This window comes from Chamaea fasciata, unplaced genomic scaffold (assembly GCF_029207755.1).
Source record: "Chamaea fasciata isolate MVZ Bird 193981 ecotype frontalis unplaced genomic scaffold, bChaFas1.0.hap1 SCAF_2, whole genome shotgun sequence".
In the NCBI taxonomy this organism is placed as follows: domain Eukaryota; kingdom Metazoa; phylum Chordata; class Aves; order Passeriformes; family Sylviidae; genus Chamaea; species Chamaea fasciata.
The window spans coordinates 48,445,213-48,462,605 of NW_027094087.1; the positions used below are offsets into that span (position 1 = coordinate 48,445,213).

Here is a 17,393-nt window from a genome sequence, read left to right on the forward strand (position 1 = left end):
GCATTCTATTGAAGTTGCTAATTAGTACAAATAATAGTGGGTTGGTTTGTCTGGGGCATGTCTAAGGCAAGTCAGTTTTGCTAGTGTTCTGAAGTTGTAATTATGTTTTTTCCTTCTCTGCCACATCTTAATATTTTTGTTTAGTAATGTGGAGCTGCTGGCTAAAATGCAGGACAGTGCTTGAAAAGAGGTAAAGGATGTCTTTAAAGTTAATAGCGCAGTGTCAATTGAAACAATAAAAACTGCTTTGCAAAGCACACTGGATTTCAATTACATAAATATGGCCTGAAATAGAAAGACATTGGGTGATTTTATATATTATATATATTTTATGTAGGCTGTGCATTACCCCTATTTATATAGACCTCTAAGAAAGGGTTAGGTGAAGACTTGACATACGCATGACAATTATTTTGTTTGTTTTGTAAAATCTGCAATAATGGTGTATTTTGTTTGATGTGCACAGTATTTGTCAAGCACATCTCATATGAATACATATACTGGAGGTAAAACTGTTAGTGTTCTAATGTATTTTTAAATAGTTTTCAAGTGTTATTAGTGTATATAATGATTTACAGATGTTTGGACTTACTCATAACTGAATATGGGATAGATAAAAGTTTGCTGAAAGAAGATTTTCCAGGCTTGGTCAAGCACTTACTATCACAAAATGTCACTTTTCAAAAGCAGAGCTGGAAATTTCCTTCTTCCATTCACACGTACATTCAAGTCATGCCAATACTATGACAATGCATTTGCCACAAGCACTAAAGATCAGATGCTTGTGCCATAGCAATATGCATGGAATACCAGGATGGCTTCCTTTGACCATTGTCTTGCCAGTTGCAGAGGGTACAGGTTTAGTAACTTTAGGTGTACTGTGTATCCTCTGGCTCCTCTCAGGCATCAGGCTAAAGAAAGCAGTGTGGATATTTGCTGAAATTTTTTTTTTTCCTTTTGGTATACACCTTGTCCATCTGTTGTCCTTGCTCCTTGGGAGATGATCTCTGAGGTGCTGGAGTTCACGCTGTGTTGTGTTGGTTGGGTCAGGGAATTTGTTACCTTACGGGAAGTGTATTTTGTGATCATAGCTCTGAGAGGGCCATTGGCAACGACCATCGCTTTTTGAATCCCCAAGGGAAATAGGCCTTCACACTGTCATGACGGAGGAAAGACTTTCTGGCAGTCCTGTTTAAGATTCCAAAAGTCTCAGAGAATGCTAGAAAATTTTTGGATGGTTTGAGTGTCACAGTAGGGTTGTGCTGAGTTGTGCTGCCCTGTTTAGGTGGGACTGGGCCTTTCAAACTCAGCGCACTTCTACTGTGTGACAGCTCTCATGTGACTTCCCACTCCTCTTGAAACAGATACTGTGGCAATTTGACTGCAAAATGCCTGCAGAAGGCCTTTGTTTGTTCTCTTGGCAGCAGGGCTGTACACTGCAAGGTCCAAAGAATAGTAGCAGCTTATCCTGCAGTTGTGCTGGTCTCACATCTTGCAGTCAACATGAATTTGTGATCCATGGTTTTTTTTTTGATCCATCCTCGCTTGTAATTTTCAAAGTCCTCCAGAATACAGGCTTTGAGCTGAGGAAAGGATTGGGAGTTGGAGGTGACTGCAGCTGTACCTCAAGGTAGTTAGAAAACAAGGAGCCCTGAGTGAGAGATACTTAAAACCTTAATTCTTGCACGCATCAAATGTGCACATCAGCCATGAAATGCAACATCATAGAGAAGTAATAGGCCCATGTGTGTTTATGTATTAATGCATGCTGACCTCAAAATTTGCCGCCTTCTCTTTGGTAGGAAAGCATACTTCTTGATATGTAGTTTTTTGATGCATCTTTCTTCTGCTTTTCAGAGAAACTGTTGTCACTTCTACCAGAGTACGTTGTTCCTTATACTATCCATCTTCTAGCTCATGACCCAGATTATGTCAAAGTCCAGGACATTGAACAACTCAAGGATATTAAAGAGTAAGACCACTTTTAATAGCGTTATTTCTAACTTTATTCTAAGTGAAATTTGAATTCATTGTGGTACCCTGTTACACAGTCCCGTGTGCATAGTGATGCCAGTTACTTCTGTAAAATATTGAGAGAAATAGTACAGGTGCTTTTTTAGTGCTCTGTGATATTTTAGAGAGGAACCCTTCACCTTCTGCTCATCTTCATTTAATTGTTCCAAAAGAACTGTTTTCTCAGAGTTAGGCTGGTTCAAATTAATGATACTAGTAAAAGCTGGACTAAATCGTGTTCTCCAGTGTGCTTTTGAAAGGAATTTCTTTAGTACTTTGACTCACGTCGGATACTGCATTTCTCCTTTAGGTGCCTGTGGTTCATATTGGAAATCTTAATGGCTAAAAATGAAAACAACAGTCATGCATTTATCAGAAAAATGGTAGAAAATATCAAACAAACTAAGGATGCTCAAGGACCAGACGATCAAAAAATGAATGAAGTAAGTGATACTTGTTGATTGGAAATTGCATTTAATTCTGGCCCATTAATGAAAAGGAGTTGCTTTTTGTTTATACACCAACTTCAAAATGTCTTTCAATAGAATTGTGTGTATGAAAAGATATTTTATGTATTATAATGATTATATTTATTGTAGTTTTGATGGCAGTTATTTTCCTGTGCTTCAGTAATTCTTGCACATTTGCAAGGGAGCTGTAATAGTTTTCAGTTCCTCTGTTTCTGTCTCAGTAAGATTACTAAACACTAAACAGATATAAAGTTTACTGTTTAAATAATCCACTAAAGTGCTTTTTAGTATTTCATTTCTAAAGTGCAAGAGTAAACTTAATAGTGGAAGAAAAATGCATTAGAAATCTGGTGAGGATTGTGTAATGATGTATTGAACCTTTCTTTGTGGTTTTAGCATTGCATCATATCCAGATTTGTCCCTTTCCTGCTTTTCCCACAGAGACGTGTTTTGGGTAGTGGGTGGGTGGGATGTGTGCGCTCATTTGATTAACTCTGTCTTAGAAACTATGGCAAACACTACTCCTAAGTGTAGAAAGACCATGAAAACCATCTGTCTTCAGCTGTTAGACTTAAAAAACTTTTGCTTTTACCATCTGTATTTCAGTATCCTGAGACACAGTTTAAGATGCAGGCTAGTGTTAAATGTTGAAGCTGATTGCTTTTAAACTGTGATTTCTTATGGTCCTGTGCATGAAAGATAACCTGTCATTTGTCAAGATTTTCAATGAACTTCTAAAGTGTTATTTGGTTTTTTAATTTTATTATTTACAGAAACTATATACAGTCTGTGATGTAGCAATGAATATCATTATGTCAAAGAGTACAACATATAGCTTGGAATCCCCTAAAGACCCTGTACTTCCAGCCAGATACTTTACTCAACCAGACAAGGTATACTTTGGCATTTAATTTTTCTTGAGATAAGTCTGTTTAAATATTTGCTAGTTGTAATTCAGGGTTGTTTTTCTTAAATATTTATTGTAACTTCAGACTTCTCACTCTTATATTGTAGTTGAAAATGTATGTATATGTTTTCATAAATATATAATATGTATATATGTGCACACACCAATTTCTCTTCCTCCCTAATCCCATATTACTGTTCTAGTTTAAAAATCCAAAAGCATAAATGATGTAAATGAAATCTTTCAGTGCAATCTCCAGAATGTATCTGTATCTATCTCTTGTTCACTGATTATTGTTGTAATTGCCCCCACCCCCTTTTTTTACAGAATTTCAGTAACACCAAAAATTATCTTCCTCCGGAAATGAAGTCTTTTTTCACCCCTGGAAAGGTAGGTATGGTGTGGGGAGTTGGGGTTTGGTGCTGTGTTTAGGTTCTGGTTTGTCTTTGTTTTTGGAGTGACTTCTGTTTGTTCTTTGTGGGGTTTTTTTGGTTTCATTTTGTTTTTTTTAAAGAAAACTAGCATGTAATTAATGAAACACTATGTTTAAGAGAACAGATTGTTTCTAGGTATAGAGAAAGAGATGGGTAAAGGGAAAGCTGCTGCTGTCTATGCTGGGTGGCGGCAACAATAGGCAAAGCCTGTTGTCTTTAAAAGGAAAAAATCCAAAAACACCCCAGTACAACCCATAATATTTGTCAAGTTTACAAAATGGTTAATCTTTTTAGACTGCAGAAGACTGCAATGTTGCATACAAAGTAGCAGCTATGGAAAACTCTAACGGAAATGATTTTAAAAATAATTTAATTATTAAACTTTGTATCAAGTCTTTTTATCAAATAACAATCTTTGGCAAAGCTGAATATAATTTTACAGTGTCTTACAAAATAACTGACTGTTCTACAGTTTTGTTAATTTGTTCTTTTAGAATATGCATTCTAGTGACTGGCAATGTTCTTTCTCACTAAAACTAAACCCAGATGCTCTTTAGGATAAAATCAAAATCTGGTAAAGGAAGTGACAAACCATGATTTTCATCTGGATTAATGCATCCTGTTCTAGGTGACAAAGAACATTAATATGTTACCTTGTGAAAGAAAGATATTGCAGCATCTTCATTACCCTTAACTTTGCTAAGGAAGCAGTAGCTGTCTGCTAGTAACTTAATAAAGGAGGAATGCAAGCTAGGAAAAGAAGCAGATTTCTCTTTGAGAAATTGAAAGTTAACATTTATGGATTGGAATAGATTATCATTAAAATTCTTTTGAGTCCTAAGTTAACTTTTATATTACTTTAAATTTCTAGTGCTGGGTACTCCAGCTCTTCTTGTGTTGTTTTGAAACTTTGTAACAAACAGGAGAGATGTATTTGACCACCAGAATTTTCAGTTTCTTCACTATCACAAGAGGAACATGAAATGAAAGTTGGTCTGGGGAGTCTTACTTTTGTGAGTGGAAGACTGGCTTGGGTGGATGTTACTGCAGTGGATGTAAGCCTGGAACACTGAGGGCAGGAAGTCTTAGAGTGTAGATTCTGTGAAAGGGAGGAGCTGTGTGTGCAGGCCCTCTTGGTCCCTCCTTAGCAGGAAGTCCAGTTCAGTGTGAATTTGAAAATCTCCTTGCTTTCGAGCTCTTTCCGCATACACTGATTAACATTCAGTTCTAAACTAATAGATGGAAATTGTTAAGCTGGATTTAGTTCTCCAAGGTTTATTTTTGGAAAGCATATGTTATTTTTTTTTTGTGCTTAGTGCAGAATGAATCTTTGTAAGCATAAAATTCCCTCTGGCTATAAGAGTATAAGCAGAACCATATTCCATGGTCTGTAGCTCTGAGAAAGAAACACCCCAGGCTGATATGATATGCATGTTGAACTTTTTGTAGCTGTCACAAACTGCAGATATAGCTAGAATCTAATATTGAAGGAGAAGATGGATAATGAGAAATGCAGGGAATGGTCTTTTAATTCAACATTTTTGTACATGGGTGTTTGGCATTCTCTTTAGGAGTAATTGAACACTTTCAACTCTCTCAAAAGTTAGTATGAGCTGGAGGCGTTCGGCAGGTCTGAAAGATAATCCAGTTAAATTAATAACCTGAAGCTCACCGGTGTCTGGAAATTGTGGCACTTAGTAAAAGCCTAACATTTTTAAATCTGTGCAAGAAGTATCAGAATCTTCTCCACAGTATTTGGCTTTTGGTATTCTCATTTATTCCCAGATGAAACTAATGTGGTTGCCAGTTTAATGTCTCCTTTGCTGAAAGGGCCATCCTGCTGCTATTTCTGCTTCGCTGGGCCAGGTGCTTATCTGATGCAGATGGGGGAGCTGGTTCAGGTAGATAAATCAGCAGAAAGCAATGGCACACAAAGTGACACAGTGCCTGACTGCACGGTCCGGTGAGCTCACAGCACTACCAATGAGAAGGGGACAGAATCTAAGGCTAGAGAGAAGAATATCAGCTTTGGTGGCAGCTAGTTATTTGATTGCTGCTCCCTCAGCTTCCTTCTGGTGTCTGTTGTAGCCTTCATACGAAAATGTTTATCACTTTGTGTTAAAATTAACATAATGATTGCAGAAAGTGAAATCTGTGAATATTTTAAGCATAGTACATGTTAACAATATCTGAACGTGTAGCTTAAAATAAAGGAAATATATTTTTGGTTTCAGCCCAAAGCAGCCAATGTTCTTGGAGCAGTTAATAAGCCTCTTTCGTCAGCAGGCAAGCAGTCTCAATCCAAATCTTCACGAATGGAAACTGTAAGCAATGCCAGCAGCAGTTCTAATCCAAGCTCTCCAGGAAGGATCAAAGGGAGGTTGGTAGACAACAAAGGATCTTTGATATTTCAAATATTTGTAATGGAAACTTTGAATACTTCCATAATGTTTTCTAAGTAAAACACGGAATTCTTTTATCTTACATTGAAGTAAAATTACAGTATCACATTGGCATAACTGAAACCATGAATTTGGCTTTCTAACTCCAGAAATAAATTTTCTTTAAAAAAAGAGAAGAAAACCCTCAAAACAAACAATCAAACAAAAAAACACCCCAGAATCAAATTACATCCAGAATTGGCTGAAGGAGGAAAGGAAAGCCTCATGACGTTGTATTTTTTTGAGGGCAGGGTTGGGTGTTTTTGGGGTTATAGATAGATAGATAGATTGCCCCCTCACATATAAATGTACCTATGTGTGTGTGTGTGTGTGTATGCAAACAGCTGTAGTCCCTGGGAACCTGGCTGTAATGCTGCAAACACATCCCACCCAGGGAGAACTGGTAGGCCATTGTGGTGGTCCTGCATGACTTTTGCCTTGAGTCCTGCACTTTGCTGGACTTAGCAGACAAATATTTTTTGAGTTTAGATTAGTTTTGTGATGAAGAGGTAAGTGTACTGTAATGCTACATAAGTCATCTTCTAGTTATCTATCTAGATATTACATCCCAGTTAATAAAGATTGTACACCTGTAGAAGTGAGAACATCTTTGACTCAGGATGCAGTGCCCAGGCCAGGGAGTTGAGTTTGTGTGTTTGAATACCACTTTTCATTTTGACACAAAGCGTATTTCTTTTCATTAAAAAACGTGCCACGGGTATTTTAAAATGTTGCTTCTGCAGATGGAATGAAATGACTTGTGTATTGGCTTTAATGCATTACCTTTTATTTGTCGTTCTCAGTGTTTTACGTATGCATGAGGCATTGTTGTCCACATTTACGTTTGTAGAAACTGAAATAAAAATGAAATTGCTGCTGCAAAAAACAGAGGGAAATTTGAATTGCTGTTATATTGCCTAAACCTCGCCATAGGAAGGTGTGCATGCTTTGGCTGGTCTGTGGAGATCTTTGATAGCTATAGGAAAGTGTAGGCAATTGAATGCAAACACAGATCTCTTGCAACTCACACTCTTCTGTTTTAAAAGGCTGCTGATCTTTCCCAGTGAAAAAAGAAAATTGAACATGGTTCATGATCCAAACATTTGTCTTGAGACTTGAATGATGTGGCTTGTGATACTTGGTATCTATAGTACCTACAGTGAAAGGTTCCTTCTGCCAAATTGTTATTGGTTTATTAATTTATTAGAATTTTTTTGAAGATTGTTGTCCTTAGTATTTTTTTTAATAATTGCCCAATGTATTATAATAACGAGGGAAATATATATTTTTTCATCCTAGACTTGACAGTACTGAAATGGACCACAGTGAAAATGAAGAATTCACACTGGCTTCACCCTTACCAGGAAAGAAAACTGACAAAAGGGACGACTCTGATCTTGTAAGGGTGAGCTGTTAAAAACTAATGTGATGATATTTGAGATCATTCAAAAAAATATGATGAAATGTGAAACTGAGCTGATATTTTAAATTACTGGAAAATGTGTTTAGAGTTGGATATGAAAATACAGTTTAAAAAAGGGTTCTGTTTCTCATAGAACTATATAGGTTGCAAAAGACCTCTAAAGGTTATCAGGTCCAGCCATTAACTCAGAAGAGTGAGGTCTACCACGAAATCATGTCCCTGAGCTTACTGAGGCTTTGGAGAGTGGTAGTTTCCTTACTAATTCTTACCAATGGATTTATATATATATGTAGTTCAATAATAAGAAAGGTTCCTATTGAGGATGTAAAATGTTATTTGAACTCTCACTCAGATGTAGTGCTTTAATATGTAAAAGAAGTTGTAAGCAGGTTAAATATTATCTTAAGCAGTATTTATACCTGTATCAGAATAGAGAAAAATAAACCACCAAAGAAAATTAGAATTATATTGTAATTCTAAAAGCAGGTCAAATAAAATAATAAGAATTTCCCATACCACTAATAAGTTTCACTTCATTGTGCTTTAATAGCAGTTGACAGTCAGTACATTTTGTAGTATTTGGGATATGCATGAGAAAGTAATAAGATCAGATTTGCTAGAATTGGATTTTCTAGACTGCATTAAAGATGTCCTGTATCTGATGTCACCGCTGCTTTATTTCTTTTTACTGTCTCTGACATTTCTCTTTTCTCTCATTATGTTATTCTGGTGCATTTTTTTAGGTTGCTTGGGACATAAGCTACTCACTAGTAAAAATTCCTGAACTTTTTTCCTTGTCTTGGAGTATAAATAACTATCTTACACTGTGGGAAAAGCAGACCAGTTTATAACTAAATAAGAAAAATCTGGAAACTCTTGTCAAAAACAAACAAAAGAAAACAAACAAGCAAAAAACCAAAACAAGCAAACAAAAAACCAACCAACCCCACCCCCCCCAAAAAAAAAAACCCCAACAAACAACAACAACAAAAACCCCACTTCTGTAAACCTTAAAAGTCTTAGAGTCCAGAGAGCTTCTGGCATGCAATTCATGTTTAGAAGCATTAGCTTGAACTGGTAACTACTGAGAAAGCTCAGTGATAAAGCAAATACCGGTCAGTGTCTTGAGTACTTTGAGAGCATCATTCCATTTCCAATATGTAAGCGAGTTGCTCAAGGTCATGGATTCAGAACTCATTTTTGGTTTTCTTGGAGATGGGGAGCAGATTATAGCAAGCATTAACTGAGAAGGAGGATTTTGTTGATATGTTAGAAGGAAGGGCTGCCATCCAGAGGAGCCTTGACAGGCTTGAGGACTGGGACCAGGGGAACATCAGGAGGTTCAAGAGCCCCAAGTGCAAGGTCCTGCACCTGGCTCCAGGCAATCCTCAGTATCCATACAGGCTGAGGGATGAAGGGATTGAGAGCGGCCCTGCAGAGGAGGACTGAGGTCACTCGTGTGTGAGAAATGGGACATGAGCCAGCCACATATGCTCGCAGCCCAAAAGCCAACTGTGTCCTGGCCTGATCAAAAGGGGAGTGGCTAGCAGGGCCAGGGAGGGGATTCTTGATGTCTCCTCTGCTCTCTTGGGACCCTCATCTGGAGTGCTGTGTCCAGCTCTAGGTCCCCATTAGAAGACAGACATGGAGCTGTTAGAGCAGATCCAGAGAGAGGCCATGAGAATGATCAGAGGGCTGGAACACCTCTTGCTAAAAGGAGAGGCTGGGAGAGTTGGGATTCTTCAGCTTGGAGCAGAGAAGGCTCTGGGAAGATCTTATTGCAACCTTCCAGTATGGCGGGGTCATATAAGAAAGCTGAAGCCACAAGTTGGCAATTCTCATCTTCTCTGTCTTTATATTTTCCTATTCATAGAAATGCATTTATGGGTGTTCTGTCCTACTGTGTTGGGCACAGCAGAAGATACAAATGAGGAAGGCCATACACACTTCAGGGCTTTAACTACCCATCTTTCAAATAATTTTTCCCCCTTGTCTGGTATTGTATATGTAGGAGGTGTGTTTTTATATTTTTGTAAATGTTTTTGAAATGGTTGTGGTAAACAACCTGAAACAACTTGTGTAATTTGAAGACTCCGTCTTGTTGGAAAGAGGGGTTAGGGTTACATGTGACTGTTAATTATGGCAGTTTAATTTTTTAATTTAATGGTGCAATTTCGCCTTTTCAGTCAGAGATGGAGAAGCCTAGAGGAAGGAAGAAAGGCACTATCACAGATTCAGAAGAGAAGCTAAGCATAGATGACCTGAATAAACTGGGTCAAGAGCAGAAGCTTAGAGGTAGTCAACGGGGAAGGAAGAGACCTGCAGTTGTATCAGAAGCTGATGAAACACAATGGCAAGAGGAAAAAAGGCTAAAAGAAGATGTGATAGAAAGTGAGGATGAACAGAACAGTCCACCAAAGAAAGGGAGAAGAGGACGCCCTACCAGAACAAATAATGGGGCAACACCAAAGGAAGAACCAGTGGCAAAGTCATCAAAAAGGAGCAAAAAAAAACAACCGCCACCAGCTGCAGTGGAAGAGGAGGAGGAGGAGGAGGAAAGGCAAACAGAAAACATTGAACAAAAACCAAAAGGCAGGCAAAATAGGACATCAAAAAGAACACAGCAGAGGTAAGTCCATCTTCTTGTAAGCTGTGTGTTTTTTATCTTTGGACATTAGTTATAAGTTGATGCTTTGCAATTTGGGTCTTCCTCAAAACAGAGCAGAACCATCTGAAACTAGTACAGTTGAATCAGCACAGTCTACGCCACAGAAAAGACGAGGAAGGTCATCACAAACACCACCAGCACAGCAAAAAAAAGTGTAAGTGTTCTAAATCTGTGTTTAGTGAAAATTAAATAATACCTCTGTGCCCCCAAGCAAACCTTTACTGAAAATATTTCAGAATGCTGTAGTTGACAGTTAAGAAAATAAATTGCTGTTGTTATTTCTAAAATGTTTTCCTTAGCTGCTTTTCCTAGAGTATCTCACAACAGAGCAGGAGGCTGTAAGTGATTTTAATGTGCTCAGGTAACATGTATGTAGCTTTGCTTTTCTAGGAGAAGAGTCAATAAAGCATACAAAGGCCTTGAAGACAGGGGTTTATTAGGACTTAAAGGGGAGGAAAGTGGTCCTGTTTGTTTCAGATAGCAGGGAAGAATCAAATTGTTACTATGGTGAAACAAAATTGTGGAGAATTAAGTTTATTCTGATTCTCCTTGAATTAATGTTCACTTTTTAAGTTGTGGCCTTCTTACTATCCACTGGAATCATTTTCATGTGAATAAAATATGTTGTGATCTGTGAAGGGTCGTAGCTTCTGAAAATTCCGAGCTGCTTTAAGTTCCCAAATGAAGGTAAACTCTGTCATTGGCTCGCTTCATTTTCTTGTGCCTGCTGTAGGAAAATTCAGGTATCTGTACCTTTTCTGTACACATAGAGATAATATATGTAAGCAGAGGTGCACAAGGGATTATTTGCCCACTTGTATCAAACTGCAGCTCATGAAGAATTTTTAGTTTTCCAGAACCTGATATAAATTCCTTGGGGCACTAGTTGGGAGCATCTACTGTCCGACACGGTTGTCTGTCTCTGTTGTCTTTCTGGCTTCTGGGCTTAGTTAGCATCACATTGCTCTTCCTCTGGCAGTGTAGTGTACTGACTTGCCTTATACCAGGGATCTTCCCTGCAGGAGAACCTTGCCTGAACAAGCTTGTACCCTCATTTCAAATTCTGAAATCACTCCGGATCACGTGATCTGGCATTTTGAACACACAACATCCTGACCTTTCCATTTCCCAGCCTCAGGTCAGACCTCTGCTTCTCCTTTACTTTGTAACCAGGAACACAGGACCCAATACTGGTTGGTTACTCCAGAAGTCACTGCCACAGGTGCGGTAGAACAAGAGCTGGAAACTGCTACTGCCATGCAGGGAAGACCAACCAACAAGTTATTGTTGGGTGATGTGCTAAGTGGTGTTTGTCAAAGATGCCCTTTACTAAATATTTAAATAACTTCTCTCAGTGAAGTTGGCATGTTTCTTGACTCCTTTTTAAGCTGGCAGTAAACTATATCACTGCTCACAATCAGTAACAAGCATAGCTCTTGTTCATGTGTATGTATGTTGTTCTTGTCAGGGGGAGCCCAAGTAAGTTGTTTCAGAGTTCCAAGTTGTTGAGTCTATTCTAGACTTCATTAAAAAAACAAAAACAACAAAACAAGTGGGTTGTGTTTGTTTGTTTTATCAAACCACCCACATTTTGACTATTTGTTTTTTCAAATCTGCAGGAAAAAGGTGAGGCAGTAGCCATTTCTCAGTCTTCAAAGTGCATTGTAGTCAAACTTTTCTCCCTCATCTACATCTGTTTTAACTGAAGGAAGCTGATCGACCGAGCCAGCATTGTGTACTGCAAGATAAATGTATTTATACTAAATGCTTAAAGCTTTCTGGGCTCCTTGGGAATGGATTTGGCATAAGAATTTGGGATTTTGCCTATGAGGTGATAATGTATCCTGTGGGTGGTAGTGCATAACCTATTTCTGATAGCAAATTGGGTTACCTGTTAGCACATGTGAACAGGCTTATTTTTGTGATATGTGAAAGGAAGACCCTAGCTTGTGAATAATTCTTCTGCTTCCTTTTCAATTCCGTTGCTTCTGTCAGTCTTGGAAGACTTGAGCTGGACTAATTTGTGTTAAGGGATGGCATGTTGGTTGGTTTGGAAATACTGTAATTGCTATGCAGTTGAGAGATTTTATTTTGTCTGCATTGTAGTGGTTCTCAGGATTGAAAATTCCTACCACTTTCATGTGGTGATGGCATCAGAGTACGATTGTTTTGGATCTGTTCTCCCAGTGGAGATTGAAGTCTGTCTGTTGTGTGCCCGGAACTGAGTTTCCGGTTTCATTTCAACCAAAACGTCACCAACTTTGGGTGCACAAGACTGCACCTGCAGTAAACGGGATCATTCAGTGATTTGATTCTGAATTGTGCTACTGTAATGTGGCTGCAGCTGTGGATACATCTGTAGTTGGCTTTTTTTTAAAGGCAAGGGGTGTTGGCTAATTCTCATTTTAAGCAAATGGGTGCTTTTTGCTTGTGACACAAATCCCATAACCAACACAGACGGTTTAAGATATTGTTGACTGATTGTTCTTGATTATCCTGATTAAGGTATTGTTATACTGGTTATCCCTAAGTTAGCTTGGGAAGATTTGCATTTAGGTTCATTATAGGGTTAATTTCATGAGTAGCAATATGGGTTCTTCTAGGTATGAAAATCATAGATGCAGTTATTCAAATTTGTTGTGTAAAAAGTCCTGGAGAAGTAGAGTACATCTGGTCATGGAATTGAATGGAAAGAAAATCAAACAGTATTCCATCTCTGGCTGTTTGGCTTTTCCTGTTCACTGGTTAGTGTTGTGTCAACCTATTTTGGCCTGTATTGTGGCACTGAAGAGAAAAATTTGCCATGTCTGTAGAGGCAAAATTGTTCAACTTTGTGCTCATGGCCCTCTATCGTGGAACAGTTTTGTTTTCAAGTGGTGTTGTCCAGCCTTCTAGTTTCAGTTCTGTGCATGGATGAACTAGACAGGTGTAAAAGACAGCAGCATTATATAACATGAAATGGTAAGGCTGCTGTTTTTGTGAACTGGATTGTTTGCTCATACAGTTTATACATATCGCAGATGTATATGTGCTCTGAGGGTGATCTTTATTTTTCTTCTCATTGTAGCCGTGCAGGACGTTCCAAACAAGCAGCCAGTAAAGAGAACGAATCCAGTGAAGAGATGGATGTGTTTCAGAGTGGTTCACCTGTCAGTGATGACATTCCCCAGGAAGAAGTAATGGAAGAAGAGGAAGTTTCCACAATCAATGTAAGAGAAATGCCTGAGCTTTTCTTTGTGAGTCTTTGTGGTGTGCTCCGTGTATTGATGGTCAGAGAATGACCTCTGTTCTTAGAATGATTTCTCCCTGTTTTTAGAACTTAAACTTCCTCCTTTAAAATGAATGGGATGGTTGTCAGCTGCCACTGTTCTGTAGTGGAGCTACGCTGTAGTTTCCTAGAGAAGCTGCATTTCTTAAAAAATACCACTTTTTGTCAAGTATCTTGAAGTCTCTGCTCTATGCAGCCTTTCTTGTATGCCAGAATTGTGTAGCATCTAACAGGAATTATTTCCCAGGTAACTCCTGCTCATTCTTTTCACCTATATTTTAATAGTGAATAAAGCTTCTTTGTACAAAACAGACACACAAAATGAATAGTACTGGAAAATAAGCATGGAGTCTTGGAACAGAATCCTAAACTGATCTCTTCCTCTTACTTGCATATGTTAAAATGAGTTCACTTCTATATTTATTTCATTCAAATACATTGGCAATGTTAGTAGTCATACTAAAACTGAGAATGCCTTCACACTTCTGGATACACTTGATGGTTGGAGCATCTGAGTGTATGAAAACTCTGAGAAAGGAAACTGCCTTGTTTTGAATTCCATTAAGGATGCGGGCTCAGGAACATCAAATGTAGTTAAGTCGTGGTCATTGACTGAGACTTGTACTTGTGACAAAATGAGGAATGAATGCCACTATATATGGATACTCAAGCACTATTGAGTGAGCCTGAGCATTTTTTCCATTATAAAATATATTTGTTCTTGAATTTTTTTGAAACTTTTATGTAAAAACATTTAAAATATCTTTTCTCCAAATAGGTCCGTCGCAGAACTTCCAAAAGGGAAAGACGATGAGAGAGCATGTAGTTACCAGCCTTCCAGGTGAAAGCTTTGAAGAATGCTTTTAATATGAAGCTTGAGACTGAATGAAGCTGTTAGTGCACAAATGGGGTTGCTGAAGAAAAGACAAAACCTATTTTACTGCCCCTGCATTTGCAGTCCCTAGGTCACAAGCTTTAGCCACACACATGTTGATATCATTACCTGTGGATTTTTGTGAAGTGTAATGTGCGCTGGCTTTGTAGACATATGAACTAAAGAAGAAAACTGTAAATAGTTCTTTTTTTAATGTTTCTGACTTATAAAGTGCTTGTATAGCTTTTATCTGCGGCTTTAAACTGACAGTACCCCACTGTTTATTGGATCGATTGATTTAAAAAAAAGAACAGTTTGTTGAAAATTGATCTCAAGCAATATCTGTCAGTGTTCGTATTTGTACTCTTGTTGACATTTAACTGTGAAAAACAAGTCAGTTGAACAAATAGTGCCACATTCTTTTGCCACTATTTGTTGAGGAGAAGAAGAGGAAGAAAAAAAAAGTCTGTTTCCTTCATAAATATACCCTAGTGTTTACCTTCAGGCACCTACCTATCATCAGAGGTGCTGAATTACTTTCTTTTACAGTTGAACAATATTGGATAGAATAATACAAGAGATGCAAATTTGGAAAGAAGTTTTGTTTTACAGCCTCAGTATTGATGCCAGACTTTTCTGGACTTGTAGTGGCATTGAAAATTCAAAAAGGATTTAAAATATTTTAATTTTAAAAGTGAGTTATTAAATAATGTACTGAATACCCTACCCATTTTATCTTCCCCAATCAGTTTTTATTAATCTACTGTATCAATAAAATTCTGTAACTGAGTTTTTAATAGTCTAGTATGTTAATGTGTATAGATATTTCCTTCTGAACATGATGTTCACAAAGAGCAAATTATTACTACATTATAATATGAAATCTGATATATAAACATTAGTGAAAATACAGTTCTTATTACAATGTAAAGTTAATCACAAAGAGAAATTTTATTGATGCAGTGTGTCTTTATAAAGCTGTTCTTGAGAGCCAAGTGTTTTGTATTTTATAGTGAAGTTGCATGTTTATGAAAAATGTGCTGAAAATGGGATGTAATGTTTTTTTTGAAACTCGTATCTAGCAGTAGTATATGGTAGGTTGCCTCATGAGAGATCCTTTTATTGAGAGTTTATTGTACCTTTTTGTTTTGTTTTTGTTTTTTGAGCCAAATTTTTTTGGTATGAAGAGCTAAGTTTTTGTTGAATAACCAGCTGTCAATTATTACAGTCAAGGTATTCAAGATTTGAATGAAGCTCCATTTTTATTTTGTGCTACAATAGAGAGAGGTTGGTTTGTGTTGGGTTTTTTTGGTTTTTTTTGTTTGTTTGGGGTTTTTTTTTTTAGTTATAATCTGCAAAAAAACAAAAGAAACAAAATACATAGAGCAGTATCCTGTATGTAGTTTAACAGTTTACAAACTGTCTTTGAACCAAAATATATAAGTTACTATACTCTGCTTAGCCAAGCACACATCATAATTTCAGGTGCTGTTCTCCCTCTGATTCCCTACAACACATGAAAAATCGATTTCTAACCTAAGAAAATTTTATTTCATTTAATAATGGAGCATTTTCACATAATCCATCAATAAATAAGTTATTGTCGCAAGGTTGCCTGTAAAGATTATAGGAAAGGGTAATACTAAACCACAGATTTTCTGATTTCCAACCTGTAAGATCACTAATAAAGCAAGCAACCCTTAGAATTTTTTCATTATTCAGTTTTTTTTTGGTACCACTAGGAAAAAGTATTATAAACAATTAGATTATTCTGCCTCATCTTAACTTTCCCCCTCTTCCAGTATTCAGCTTTTCAACATTTATACCTATAGATACGGGGGAAATTCTGACTAGAAAGGCAGTTATGGTTGATATCAATTGACTCTGAAATAGTTGGCATAACAGAACTGGCTTACTTACGCTTCAGCAGTGCAAATGCAAGTTGTTGAGGGTTTTTTATGGTATAAAATGATTGAAAGCTAGCTTTGTATTTTCCTCTTTGACAGAATTGCACTGAAAACATTTATGGAAGATGTACCTTTAAGTCAATTTTATACAAAAATATGAAAAATTAATGCTGAAACTGCTGCAGACTCTTGAGGCTGGCTTTATGTGCATAAACATGGTTAGGTTAAACTTCATGGAATATTGATGCACCATTACTGATCATAATGTTTATTGTAAATTTAAACTATAGTTTTGCAATTTAAATGTTGATTTCTTGGGTAATAATGTGTAAATCATTATTTCTTGAGAAGTAGGCACAGCAAATACGTCATTCTTATATTCAAACCTCTTCTAAGTTCATTCTCATCTCATATAAAGAAAATGAATATTTTATGTACTAACATTTTGAGATCTGCATACAGTAGCTACAGTAGATTATAATTATGTATAAAAGATAAATTGCTAACATTCAGTTAGCATGCTCTTCTGCAATGATAATGTTAAGTTTATAAAAATGTACTGTATTACATTAAAAGATCAAATTGAACTCACTGTAACAAGTTCCAGTATGACATTTTTGTGAGATTACCAAAGTATCTTGCTGTATTTTGCAGCAAATAAAGCTTTTATTACATTTCCTTTTTTTGCTGCAGTGCAACAGGAAACTTTCAGTGATCTGTAGTTCATGTGCAGAATCCAAACAGGGATTGTAATCTTTATACTAGTGTTTAAAAATAATTCACTGATTCCAGAAGCATGGTGGTTTTTTTTTACCTGTCACAGACTGAGTTAATGAATATTTAGGGCTAGCTAACTGACTAATAGGAAGGAAACATGAAAGTGAGAGTTCTAATGTGACTATACCTGTTCCACTTCAGATAATTAGAATCCTGTATTAACTATACTTGACTCTGCCAACTGACTTTATTTTCTAGCAAAATTGAACCC

At 37.1% G+C, this 17,393-nt stretch overlaps 1 protein-coding gene across 3 annotated transcripts in view; it reads left to right on the forward strand.

The window, feature by feature from the left end:
* PDS5B (PDS5 cohesin associated factor B) overlaps positions 1-16,204 on the forward strand; it is a 98,797-nt gene extending 82,593 nt beyond the window's left edge. The window contains exons 26-35 of one of the 3 annotated variants that reach the window (XM_066175987.1): positions 1,858-1,972; positions 2,324-2,456; positions 3,257-3,376; positions 3,718-3,780; positions 6,059-6,204; positions 7,565-7,670; positions 9,875-10,317; positions 10,409-10,510; positions 13,424-13,565; positions 14,403-16,204. In XM_066175987.1, the coding sequence (XP_066032084.1) occupies positions 1,858-1,972; positions 2,324-2,456; positions 3,257-3,376; positions 3,718-3,780; positions 6,059-6,204; positions 7,565-7,670; positions 9,875-10,317; positions 10,409-10,510; positions 13,424-13,565; positions 14,403-14,438 (1,406 nt within the window). In that variant the 3' untranslated portion in view covers positions 14,439-16,204. The remainder of the gene's footprint in view (positions 1-1,857; positions 1,973-2,323; positions 2,457-3,256; positions 3,377-3,717; positions 3,781-6,058; positions 6,205-7,564; positions 7,671-9,874; positions 10,318-10,408; positions 10,511-13,423; positions 13,566-14,402) is intronic. The other 2 variants (XM_066175988.1, XM_066175989.1) reach the window with 2 other exon arrangements.
* Positions 16,205-17,393: the final 1,189 nt, after the last annotated feature.